At 35.2% G+C, this 12,530-nt stretch overlaps 1 protein-coding gene across 9 annotated transcripts in view; it reads right to left on the bottom strand.

The window, feature by feature from the left end:
* Positions 1 to 12,530, bottom strand: part of LOC108711240 (collagen alpha-1(VII) chain) — a 181,287-nt gene that overhangs the window by 154,268 nt on the left and 14,489 nt on the right. For 8 of the 9 annotated variants that reach the window (XM_018252788.2, XM_018252787.2, XM_041586592.1 and 5 more), the window contains exons 3-9: positions 7,428 to 7,611; positions 5,608 to 5,767; positions 5,228 to 5,321; positions 4,237 to 4,410; positions 1,668 to 1,828; positions 708 to 837; positions 149 to 265 (exon numbers count right to left, since the gene is read on the bottom strand). In XM_018252788.2, coding sequence (XP_018108277.1) covers positions 149 to 265; positions 708 to 837; positions 1,668 to 1,828; positions 4,237 to 4,410; positions 5,228 to 5,321; positions 5,608 to 5,767; positions 7,428 to 7,611 — 1,020 coding nt within the window. The remainder of the gene's footprint in view (positions 1 to 148; positions 266 to 707; positions 838 to 1,667; positions 1,829 to 4,236; positions 4,411 to 5,227; positions 5,322 to 5,607; positions 5,768 to 7,427; positions 7,612 to 12,530) is intronic. The other variant, XM_018252789.2, reaches the window with a different exon arrangement.

The following is a 12,530-nucleotide window of genomic DNA, read 5'->3' as shown; positions in this document are numbered from 1 at the left end:
ATGGATCATTACGATTGTAGGGTTGCTAAACCTCTGTTACAGTCATTTAGGCTTTAGTTCTCCTTTAACACTCATGTATATTCTTAAAATAATGCAATAATCTCTCTGAAACAATATTCACAATGGCATGATATATTTTCAGACTTACATCTTGGAATAAAGATCTTATAACCATCGAGTTTTCCGAGAGAAGGTGTCCAGGCCAGCTTTAAGCTAAAAAGTCCCTCTTCAATGACTCGGAAATTTGTCACAGATGGAATAGGAGCTTAAAAACAATAGTATAAAAAAGCCAAATAAGTGCTTACTCGCATCCATTTAGTCACCCTGATTGTATGACCCATTACTGGCTTCCTTCTCTCTTTAATAAATAGTATTTTTATAAATGTGACAGACAATGTTCTGACTTTAGGTCAGAGTGACAGTAAAAACAACTTTAAGACTGGCATATGAAGACACAAATATTAAAATAAAGGTCACATTACAAACTGGAAACTTATGTCAAATAACTAGTGCTTTCCAATTGTGAAACATGTTTATACACAAATTTATAAACAACTTATACAACATATTATCATTATTATAGTTTATCCCTATAACTTAGCATTGCTCCCAGGAAGGAAAAACTGAAAAGATACTTGCAGGCAATAATAAAACATCCTATAAGTAGAAAGTTCAGAGTCAGCATTTACAATGTTATGAAAACTTACTTGTCCTTCCACGAATAGTGGCTGAATCCCCTAGAAAATTAGGGTAGAGAGCAAGTACTGTGAATAAATATTCAGTGTTTGGCCTTAGATCCGTGACAATAATAGTATTCTTGTCTTTGTCCACAACAATCTGCCAGGAAAATAAAGGCAGCTAATTTAGAATCTGGCATGCAATTGTTTTATATTTTACACGAATAATAATTATTATTGTTATAGAATCAGGTCTGCTGCACCTTATGTAAAGTATGTTGCAAATGAAAGGAGAAGGAAAGTAATTTTATACTTGGGGGTACCAAAAGTTAGGTACCCCCAAGTGATTGTATTTACTTACCTAACACTCCGGGCTGCACTGGCCCAGGGTTCTTCCAGCAAGCACCATGGAGCGATCCTCTTAATGCTTCTTCTTTCAGTTCAGTGCATGCGCAGTAGTGTGAAGAGCTGAACTTTAACAAAAAAGCTGGCTATTTCACTCTACTACCCATGCATCTTCTCTGAGAAATTTGAAGAGCCGAGAAGCAGGAAGAAAATCACTCAGTGGTACTCGTTGGAAGAACCCCATGTGGTCCAGTTTTCTGCTGATAGGGGCACTAGCCCGGAGTGTCAGATAAGTAAATACAATCACTTGGGGGTACCTTAGTCACCACATTGGTCACCACTGCCTCAACCTTGCACCAGCTCATGGGCCTACTGCACAGTTGTTGTTTTTCTTTTTTAATCTCCAGCCAGCTGGGCCCTTTTATTTGTCTGCTAAGTAAGAAAAACTCCAGACTTCAAGTTTTTGTTCCAAACACATTTAAAAATTTAAAGTTTTCCTTTAAGATCCTGAGGAAGCAGACAATCCAAACATTCAGAGCTTGTTGGAACATAGGGTATTTCAAAAGCATAATCCTTCTCAACTTTTGTACTTTTTGGAAATACTCTCATTAAGCTCCTGGAATACATTCAACTCTGGAAATTCACCTGTTTTTGGTCATGGGAATTGAGATTCCCGGACTCTGTGAGGGAATTCAAGACAACCTGATATCCAGTGGCATCTCCTGTGGCTGCAGTCCAGGTGAGACGCATAGAGTTGTAGCTTTCCTCACTGATAATCAAATCTTTAGGCCCAATTACTTTTTCTACTGAAAAACAGATAAGTGTTCAACTGTCAATGTTGAATAAAAATGAAAAAAAAAGATAATATAATTTTTTCATTCAATAGGCAAAATGACATTTAAAAGAGACTTTTAAACACAATATTCATCAACATAATACGTCTCTACATAAATCTTTTTTATTAATTTTCCTCTTGCTTACAATCAAGAACATTTTGCATGTCTGTGATATGGTTCTCTTCGTCCTGAATCCTTGGCAATGTCAAAATTACCTTTTGCACTAAGCATTCTGTTTCTTTGAAGGTGATCAATACACAAACCTATGTTGAGATCAGAATAATCTGCACTTTTTTAATATTATTATTTAATGTTTAAATGAATTTCTATTAGACTTAAGGCATGAAGACCCAAATTACAGAAAGATCCATTATCCGGAAAACCCCAGGTCTCGAGCATTCTGGATAACAGGTCCCATACCTGTATACCGTTTGAGGAAGGGGGGATATTAGTATGGGAAGGGTTTAGAGTAGAGGAATAAAATAAAGAAAGAAGGCACTTCACTTATGACTTATTACTGCATGCAACTCTATGTTAACCCATTTCAGTTAGCTTGTGTTGTACTGGTATTTGCTCCTTGCGTTGGCAGCATTTGTCTGCACATTTCTAACTTGAGAACACCAAAAAAAATTATGAAAATATAATGTACTGTTGAGCTGCACTGGTAAAACGGGTGTGTTTGCTTCAGAAACTCTACTATAATTTATATAAACAAGCTGCTGTGTAGTCATGGGGGCAGCCATTCAAAGCTTAAAAAAGAGAAAAGGCACAGGGTACACAGCAGTATTGTCATTCCTTTAAAACTCTTTAATTTTTTGTGTCACTATTCCCTTTAACCTGATACAGCCAGTTTTGTCTAACAAATAGAAGGCGCTAAGAACTGAACAACATAACTATGTACATCACAAGGACCCTGTTCCAGATGCTAATTAAGCCAAGGGATCTGCTTCCACAGATGTCCGAAGAGAAAATAATTTAATTGTTATTATCACAAAATCCCATTTTCTCTTGCTGAGATCTGTGGGGCACAGGGTCAAGGGACATACCAAAACTGTCCCTAATATCCGGGAGGTAAGGAGGAAGCAAGGCCCTTAGTTATTTAACTGTGGTATATAACTTTAAGCAATAAAACTTAGTATAGAGATGCAAAGAGCACCATGTGGTGGCTCAGCAAACTTGCTCAGCTGAAGGTTGGTTCGGAAAGGCCCAAGAGGAACATATGCCCCTGGCCCAGTGAGCTTTGATTCTCTTTGGTGTGGTCAAGGTTAAAATTTGAGGGCCCTGATCAGCTCCAGGGAGTGCAGAGCTGTCTACTTGGAAGAGAGAGGGTTATAATATTGAATATAATTTAAATCGCATTGTTTATTAGTAAATCATACCAACACATACATATTAAAAACACATTAATCCCTAAAACTCCTGTAAGAGGAGGGGCCTCTCCCTCCTGTAACACAAACAATTATATTGCAAAGTAATAATGTTGTCACAAGGTGGCTATGTCTGAGAATAAAGACTCAATTTTAAAACAGGAAAATCTGACAAAGGTGTTGAGGTGAGTCATTCTTTGAGACAATGAAGAGTTTATTTGTTTGATTAGAAAATATCTCGTCAAATGCAATGAAACATGCTCTGTAGGTAAATATACAATTATTTTTTTTCAAAATGACTGCAGTTTTGGCTGGATAACCTTGGAGTAATTTTTATTTCAACAGTGGGGTAACTAGCACACGGCAGACTCCCAGTGGGGAAGCCCAGAACGTCACAGGGTCTGCTCACTCCTCCCTGCCACTGCTCACTGCAGCTATTAAGTAATGGAGTGAGAGGCACGCGTGCATGCACACAGGGGGTATGGGTTGCACGGTGGGCCTGGAGTTTTTCACCGCTGCCAGCCACACACATGTGGAGGCCCAGAAAACATTCTGCAGGACCTAAATCAGTGGTCCGCAACCAGTAGCTCATGAGCAACATGTTGCTCACCAATCCCTTGAATTTTGCTCCCAGTGGCCTCAAAGTAGGAGCTTATTTTTTCATTTCTGGCTTGGAGGGAAGTTTTGGTTGCATAGAAAACAGGTGTACTGCCAAACAGAGCCTCAATGTAGATTGACAATGCATATAGGGGTTACCAAATGGCAAATCACAGCACTTATTTGGCACCCCAAGAACATTTTTCATGCTAGTGTTGCTCCCCAAGTCCTTTTACTTCTGAATGTTGCTCATGGGTTCAAAAGGTTGGGGATCCCTGCCCTAAATGGTGCATCACTGATTTTATTGTTATGCTTATAAAACTATAAACTTTTAGAACTCTTAACATGCTATCAAAAGAGATTGCTCTATATATGTACAACATATTTATCTTGACAAGCTCTTGAGTAACATACCTTCCACAATATGTTTGATTGGCTTTGGAGGCTCAGAAGCAGCAAAACATATTCTCCGGGAAATCTTGGGCAGCAAATTGTTCAGAAACCAGAAATCATTTACAAGTATAACATGTTCATCAGCTGGTTCAGATGCAATTTTCATCAGCTCACTACGGTCTGCATTTTTAATACCTGAAGGCAATAAAAATAGGAAAATTGTAATCAGTGTGTGACAATAAATTATTGCTCATAAAATATGGAACAGTATAATGCAAGTTTACTGATATAGAGTCATAGATGCAATTTAACAAAGATAGCAGAATAAACAGTTATCAGTCAAAAGATATGTGTAGTCTGAAACCAAGTTTAAACTTGGAATTAGACTTATGGTATGTTACCACCAAAACAACATATATAGAGCTGGTGAAATGTGTTACACCTCTGGTGAATTTATCCGTGTTGAGGAAAGACAGGCACTCAAGAAGCAATCTCCCTAACAGGCATTTAAAAAAAAGAAGTAATTTATTCAGGTACACATAAGGATACCCTTACACATATCGTGTACAACAGACACTCCTATGGGACTATGATTAAGTGTCTGTTGTACAAGTAAGGCTATCCTTATGTGTACCTAAATACATTATTTCTGTTTTTTTATTCACCTGTTTGGAAGAATGCTTCTTGAGTGCCTGCCTTTCATCAACACGGTTCGATCCACCCCCCTAGCTGAAGGCTCAGGGTTGTGCATTGGTCCATGATGGACATTGTCCCTGTACATTTTCAGAGAGAAGAAAAGTGCATAATAGATCATTGAAGAGTCCAATCAAATTCCCAATGAATAAAAATGCTTGTGGAAGGAACAGTAGGTTACATTTTTATATATCTCACTAATAAGCCACAGGTGTAAATACATTTTTCTTAAAAATAATTTATCCTTAACTGTCAATGATAACATTATGGTCTATTGTGGATGGATCACTAGACAGATAGGACTGATATTTTTACCTACCAATTGTAAAGATTGTAACTCCTTTGTCCTGCAATAGTTTTGCTTTCTCTTCCACTAAATCACCAGATTTCCCATCTGTTAGAAGTAGGACTATCTATTGGAAGGAGGCATAAGAAATACAGCTATGAAAATTATATATATATATATATATATATATATATATATATATATATATATATAATCATTCATCATATGTATTAGAGAACAAGAAAACCAGTACTAAGCTTCACAAACTTGCTGAATATCTTTTTTATCAGGTATACTATTATATGCATTTAGAGAATTTCGAATACAATTGACTGAACATCATTATGAACTGAATTATGACCTAAATGTCCATCTAATCAGACTAATTAACAGACATATATAAATTTTCCAACCTTGGCTGCATCTTCTCTGGCTATTGAGGGATTAAATACTCTTTCTGCAAGGAAACCAAGAGCTTCTCCAGTCTTTGTGTTGCCTCCTTTATATGCAATATTTTGCAGAGCCAGTAATACTTCTTGGGTGCTTTCATAGTCTGAAAGCTCAATGCTCATCCTGGTAAAGGCAAATATATTTAAACAAGAAACCCTGTACAAGTATTAAACATTATAAATTCATTGTTAGTTAATATATCTTTAATAAAGGGGATACCTAGCTTCCAGTGTTGTGGGTTTATTTTTTCCTTTTTCATAAAAGAATTAAGAAGACAGTGAGTATGTTCATTGTGTTTGTGTCTTAAAGTGATACTGACACTAAAAAACTACTTTTAAAAATATGAATATACATTAAAAGTTACCTATAGGTCATGCTCTCCAGGTTGCAATTTTCGGCAATCTGGTTGCTAAGGTCCAAACTACCTAGCAACCATGCATTGATTAGAATAGGAGACTGGAATATGAATAGGAAAGGCCCCGGATAGAAAGATGAGTGATAAAAAGTAGCAATAACAATACATTTGTAGCCTTACAGAGCATTTGTTTTTTGTTGGGGGTTAGTGACCCCCATTTGAAAAGTCAGAAGAAGAAGGCATATAATTCAAAAACTATAAAAAATAAAATATTAAGGCCAATTAGAAAGTTGCTTAGAATTAGCCATTCTATAACATATTAAAAAGGTAACGCAAAGGTAAAACACCCCTTTAACTTATAAAATTAATCTAACTACATGTACGTCCCAAGCCTAAGTAATACTGAATGACCTTCAGGGCAGATACAAATCACTGCTACACCTTTTTAAAAATATAGCCTTTCAGACAGACTAATTTCTGTTACAGAACATTCAAAAAAGTGTAAGAAAGATAGTTCTGTCTTCCACCAAGGAAAATAGTAGGGTTAGGAATCCCTAGGAAACACTGTCTTGTGTAGAGCTCAATGTGGTAAGTAACCTAGGCTAGATCTATCTCTGGAAGTCTTCCACTGAGGTGATCAGTGCACAACGGTGTCATACCTGTAAAGGCTATACTTCCATTAATCTTCCTGTCACATATCTAGCTGGATATGCTTGCTTTGCATTTAATGCCACACAATATTAGAGTGCTCAACCTAGTGCAAAATCCTTGAGTACCAGGTGCTCAGCAGTAAATAACCCAACCTGCCACGGGTCAGGAAAATATGATACAGAGTCCATTGACTGCAGCACACTGTTAGTTGTAGTTTACTTTCAACGTTGTGGTTTTATTAGCTCAATTGTGCAGGTAGACAAAAAAAGGGCAACGTTTCGGGCCTCACGGGGCCCTTTCTCAAGCTTTGCATTTAATGAACAAAGGAAGTGCATGTCATATGTTTAATAAACCTTCAGTTAATGGTTAAGAACCAGTTAGTAAAAAAGTTCAGCTACAGTTAAGCTACAACATTTTTCCTCTAGACACTTCCAAGGCAGAAACAGAAAGAGGGTCGCAAGCAGCTGTGCTCAGAAGAGAAATTTTTTAACCTTACTTCTATCAGATTTTTTCTAAAACATAATAAAAAGCTCACCAGGCTTTTTGTTGAAAAAATAAAGAAATAAGAATGTCGATTTAAAAAAAAGATTGTGAAGAAAGCAATATTTGCAAGAAAATGTGCCAGATTATGATCCTCTTTCTCATGTTTTCTTACAAAAAACCCAGATAAGAATAATAAATTGGCCACCAACTGTTCAAGTTTGAATGTGATTTTGCTTTTTCAAACATTTAGAATGACAAATCTCAGCCCATTTTCTATTAATAAAATGCTGTTACCTAGTAAAGTCTCCATAAATAGCTACCCCAAAGCGCAATCCTTCTTTTCCAAGTATCTCAGTGTTCTGAAATGATGTTATTATACTCCTGATAAAGTCTTTAATCAGCTGAAAATTTCCTTCTCCAACACTCCAAGATTCATCCACCAAAAACAAGATATCTGCCATTTCTGCCGACCTGCACACTAAGCAAAAACAAATTTATCATTACAGTATCATCATTGAGATGCCAGTACAGATGTGGATATGTACTCCAACAGAGTTCTTAAGTTTATGCCGATGCTCTAAAATGTATATTGGTGCTAGGTACATCTTAACACACCTCTCTTTTTGTTTTTTCTTCACTAGTGATGAGTGAAACTGCCTCACCTTGCAGAAGAAAAATTAGTATTTCTCATTTTTCTTTTTTTTTTTTAAGTGCACATATATTTAAAATGTACAAAGTATAAGAGTCAACAAGTCAGTAGGCATTTAGGGGCAGATTTATCAAGGGTCGATTTTCAAAGTTAAAAAACGTTGAAATTCGACCATCGAATAGGCCAAGTTCGATAGTCGAACTTTTCTTTTTGAATTTTTTTGGCCATTTTTGTTCGACCATTCGGTGAAATTGTTCAAATCGAACGATTTAATCGATCCATTTTCAAAAAAATCCTTCGACTTTTTAAAACTTAGCCAAATTTTTGTTATAGGTTCTAGGAGGTCCCCATAGGCTAAATAACAATTTGTCGGGTTTGAGGTAGCGAAGTCGAAGTTTTTTAAAGAGACAGTACTTCGTATTTTCCATTCGAATCGAAATTCGAAGTTTTTTCATTCGAAAATTCACTTCGACCCTTAGTAAATCTGCCCCTTATTTTGCAAAACACATAGGGGCAGATTTATCAAGGGTCGAAGTGAAAATTTGAATTCCGAATTAGAATTTAAAGATTTGAATTTTCTAGTTTATTTTAGTGTAATTCAACTAGGGAATAGTTAAAATTCGATTCGAGTTTTCAAAATAAATCTAATTTTTAAATTTATCATGTACTGGCCCTTTAAGAATTCGAATTGCACTATTCGCCACCTTAAACCTGGCGAATTGCTGTTTTAGCCTATGGGGGACGTCCTGGAATTTGGAGTTGATTGGAGACATCCTGAAAATCAAGGGTTTTTTTCAAATTTGATTCGAGTTGATGGGTCAATCCCATTTGACAAATACGATTCTTTTGAAAAATTTCGAATGGTCTTTTTTTTTATTTTTGAATTTCAAGTTCATGGGGGTTTATACAAACTCCCATGAACTCGAAATTTGACCCCTGATAAATCTGCTCCATAAGCTTCACAAATTTTATATGCACAACTTTCTTTTGTGCCTCATAGTTTATACTCACTATTATTGAAGTACATATTGTATTGCAAATAGCATAGCTAACAGCAATAGTACAGAGCATATCAAAGATGTCTGCTACTGTAAACATCACAAACATAGCAATAGAAAGCTGATAAATAGATCATGAATGAAAGTTAAACGTAGCATACACTATCAAATGTAACAGACCTTAATATATGGACTAATATCCATTTCCCACATAGACCCAGTTGTATTTGTGTGCCAATGCATAAATGGAAGTTATTTGTTTTCAATGTACACATGTTATCATTTGTAAAAATGTTTATGTTGGTTTTCATTCAGTATGGAAAGGCCTTCTGGAAGCCGTTTAGTCTGTGTAATCAGAGACTGGTGGTATGTCTGTATTTGTGGGGCTCACCACGAATATCTCCCATTAATCTACTGGAGATAGGCTGCTTCTAAACTATCTGTTTCTTTTTTAGTATACTAAGGAATGCTTTGAGTGCTAAGTCCTCACTGTGAATTACATGAAGAATTATACACTTAGGGGGTCATTTGATAGAGTTTTTTATACTTTGAATTAACTCCAATGAACTGAAATGAACTCACAACTTGAATGGTTTTCTTATTGATGAAAAAACTTAAATGGATTCAGCAAGTTCGAGTTGCCAATCCTGAGAATTCGTATTAATCTACTTTTAGATGAAAAAAACTTGAATTGTTCGAGTTTTCGGGCAAAACCCTCCGGAAAAAATGCGAACATCATGAAGGCTTTTAAAATCTTCAAATGGTTCAAGGGACCTCTGCCATTGACTCCTACATAACCTCGACAGGTTTTAGGTGGTGTATTTTTGGATTCAAGCTATTTCCAGGGTCAGGGTAAAATAAATCTCGAAAAAAATTCAAGGTTTTTTTAACCTGAAAATGTGAGTTTTGACCAAAAAAAAACTTGAAAACCTGAATTTTCATAGAAAACACAACTCAACCTTAATAAATAACCTCCTTAATGGTATATTAGAAGTTTAATAAGGAGAGAAAAAAAAGTTTAATCTGGAGGAAAAAAAAATCAATGTTTCCCTAGTTTATTCATAATGGGTCCAGCACTTTATTTATTAACAAACCATACTTCTTAGTTCTTATTTTTGCTTTAATAAACCAGTGGCCAGGGCTTTAAGGGTATTTATACAAAGAAATCTGCAATACCTGCATCATTTAAGACAGGCATATTATGTATCCTGCAGCACACAAAAATGTTATCTTGTGAAATATCACTATTATGATTAATTACTAAAGTTTTGTCAGGCTTCCAAATATTTTGGATTCTGTACGTTTCTCTCTATGATTTATGGAGAGTGCAAATGGAAAATGGAGTTAACTGATTGAGAATGACTTGAATAAGGAAACAGAAGTACAAATATTGGGCCTGGCATTCGCTAAGACCAAAGAATATAAAAACATAAATGTTATTATGATTCCTTCAAATGGGTAAAAAATTATAATCACTTTAAAAATGAGGTAGAACGGCATCCTTCTTTACAGATCAATGTAATTGCTTCAATGTAATCAGGCATGTTGAAGCTAAATTAAGCTTAGGTTCAAGATCTTTGTCAAATAACTCTTCCAAAAAACAGCATATGTTAATCTTTAAAGTGTTTATGCTTCTTTTATTTATTTCTCATTCTTATAGGAGACATAGTTGAATTAAATATTTTGAAGAGAGTAGTTAATTAGCTACTGTATATATTCTCTCTTCAGATAATTACAGATCAACATTTAGTATGCAATAAGGTTGTTTGTCTATCCAATCTACTATGCTGCCTCTCCTCACCATACTTACTGATTCTATGCCTTTAAACAATCTCTTAAAACACATTTCATTAGAGAATTTTACCATTATCTAACCTTGCATTCCTTCTTATATGCTATAATGCCACTGTCACCTGAGAAGTGCAATACTCAGTGCTGTCTGACACTTTGTTGACTCCTGATCTTATCAGTCCCCAGCCTTTGGGCCTCATTCTCTTTTTAGATTGTGAATTCTAAGAAGCAGGATGATCTTTATCTCCTGTATCAGTGAGCATTTGTTTGTAATTTGTATTTTTGATGTATACAACCTTTTATTGTACAATGCTGCAGAATATGTTGGTGCTTTATGAATAAAGCTAAGTGCTAAATGTAATATCAAAAAGAAGTTATAGGGAAAAAAATTACCATATGCTTAGAAACTGATTATTGATTATAATGTCAAGAAACCAATTACATGTTATTGGAAGAAGACACAATCAGATTAGTCTTTGCCTAGAAATATATACACCAATAAAGTAAAAGCCACTTATAAGGCTTCTTAACCTATGGGTCAAGACTTAAACTGGGTCTGCATGATACTGTAAAATGTAGCAGAATTTTGACCAACAATGGACAGTGATAATAAAAATGAGGAACACAATTGTTAGCCAGCAAGTGGGTCACAAATTCCCAGGGGACCTAGATTAGGTATAGGCGTTTGAAAATATATAAAGCATAAATCATGTTTTCTTTCTTTCCCAGCACATAATGAATATACAATGCTGCAAAATGCCAGTTTTGAGTCATCCTTGAGAATCTCTCCTAAGAATACAGATCTATTTACCTCAAAGTTCATGTGAAATAGAAAAAGCTGTAAATTGCAACTTTTAAGTAAATTTTGAGAAATATAATAGAAATAGCTAAAGTAGAAAGTTTTAATTAGAATGATATATTTAACTATTATGGTCACTGATATTTAGAATGTTTTGTTTGTCTATCCGATACCATGCCAGAGAATAAATACAGCAAGATACAAGCTCTGAGTCATTTGATGGATACATCTAGCACAGATTTATAGTTTGGTAGTTTGGAGTAGAATTATTTATTTAACCATTTTGACACTAGAAGAAACACAATTTGGTAATCTCTTAATATGGGAAATCATTTTACTAAGGCATTTCTAGAATTTTGTCTTTTTATTAGACCAAACTCCCATCCAAACTTTTATCTTATCAATAAAATAACTCAAACCAAGTTGGGTTGGAAAAAGACTTGATAAAACCGAGTGAAAACTCTGTTGTACATATTTTTCGTATTTGATGCTCGAATCATTAGATTTTTTTGGGTTGTCTTCTGAAAACCCTGAATTTGGGGATTATTGGATGAAACCCAGTGCAGATCATGATATCTTCAAATTGTAAAAGGGACATCTGCCATTAACTTCTACATGACCTTGAAAGGTTTGAAATGGCGGATTTTCGGATTCGGACTTTAAGCAGCTGCAGGGTCTAATAAATCTCTAAAAATTGTGGTTTAGTAAATAACCCCCTTGATATTAGTGTTGGTATATTATTGGTAAGATGAATGCAATGCACCTTGTCCTATCTAGTGACAGATGCATATTGTTTGAAAATGCTGCCATTGCTGTATCCCTCACAATCCTTGCAGCTGATTTTTTTCCTGTCTTCACCTACTCGATAGGACAATGTTAAATCTACAGTAATAATAAAAATATTGACAATAAGATTTTTGTAGCTGCACATGAAATCAATAGCTGATCTTGAAAAAACAAAATGGGGATGAAGGGTACACCAGGCTCAATGGGAGGCCTGGTGTTTTAAAAATCATAAGCAGTAGCCATTAAAGTTTTTAATTCCAAATAAAATGGCTATTATGGAAGGCAAATCCCATTAGTATTGAAATGTATATATATATTTTAAGATATGTGTGCAAAAAAGGCACGATATTAAGTGTATTTCACCAGCATTGAGC

Source organism: Xenopus laevis, chromosome 3L (genome assembly GCF_017654675.1).
Source record: "Xenopus laevis strain J_2021 chromosome 3L, Xenopus_laevis_v10.1, whole genome shotgun sequence".
NCBI classification, from domain to species: domain Eukaryota; kingdom Metazoa; phylum Chordata; class Amphibia; order Anura; family Pipidae; genus Xenopus; species Xenopus laevis.
Note: the sequence above shows the minus strand (reverse complement) of the source record. Positions and strands in the feature narration are given on the sequence as shown.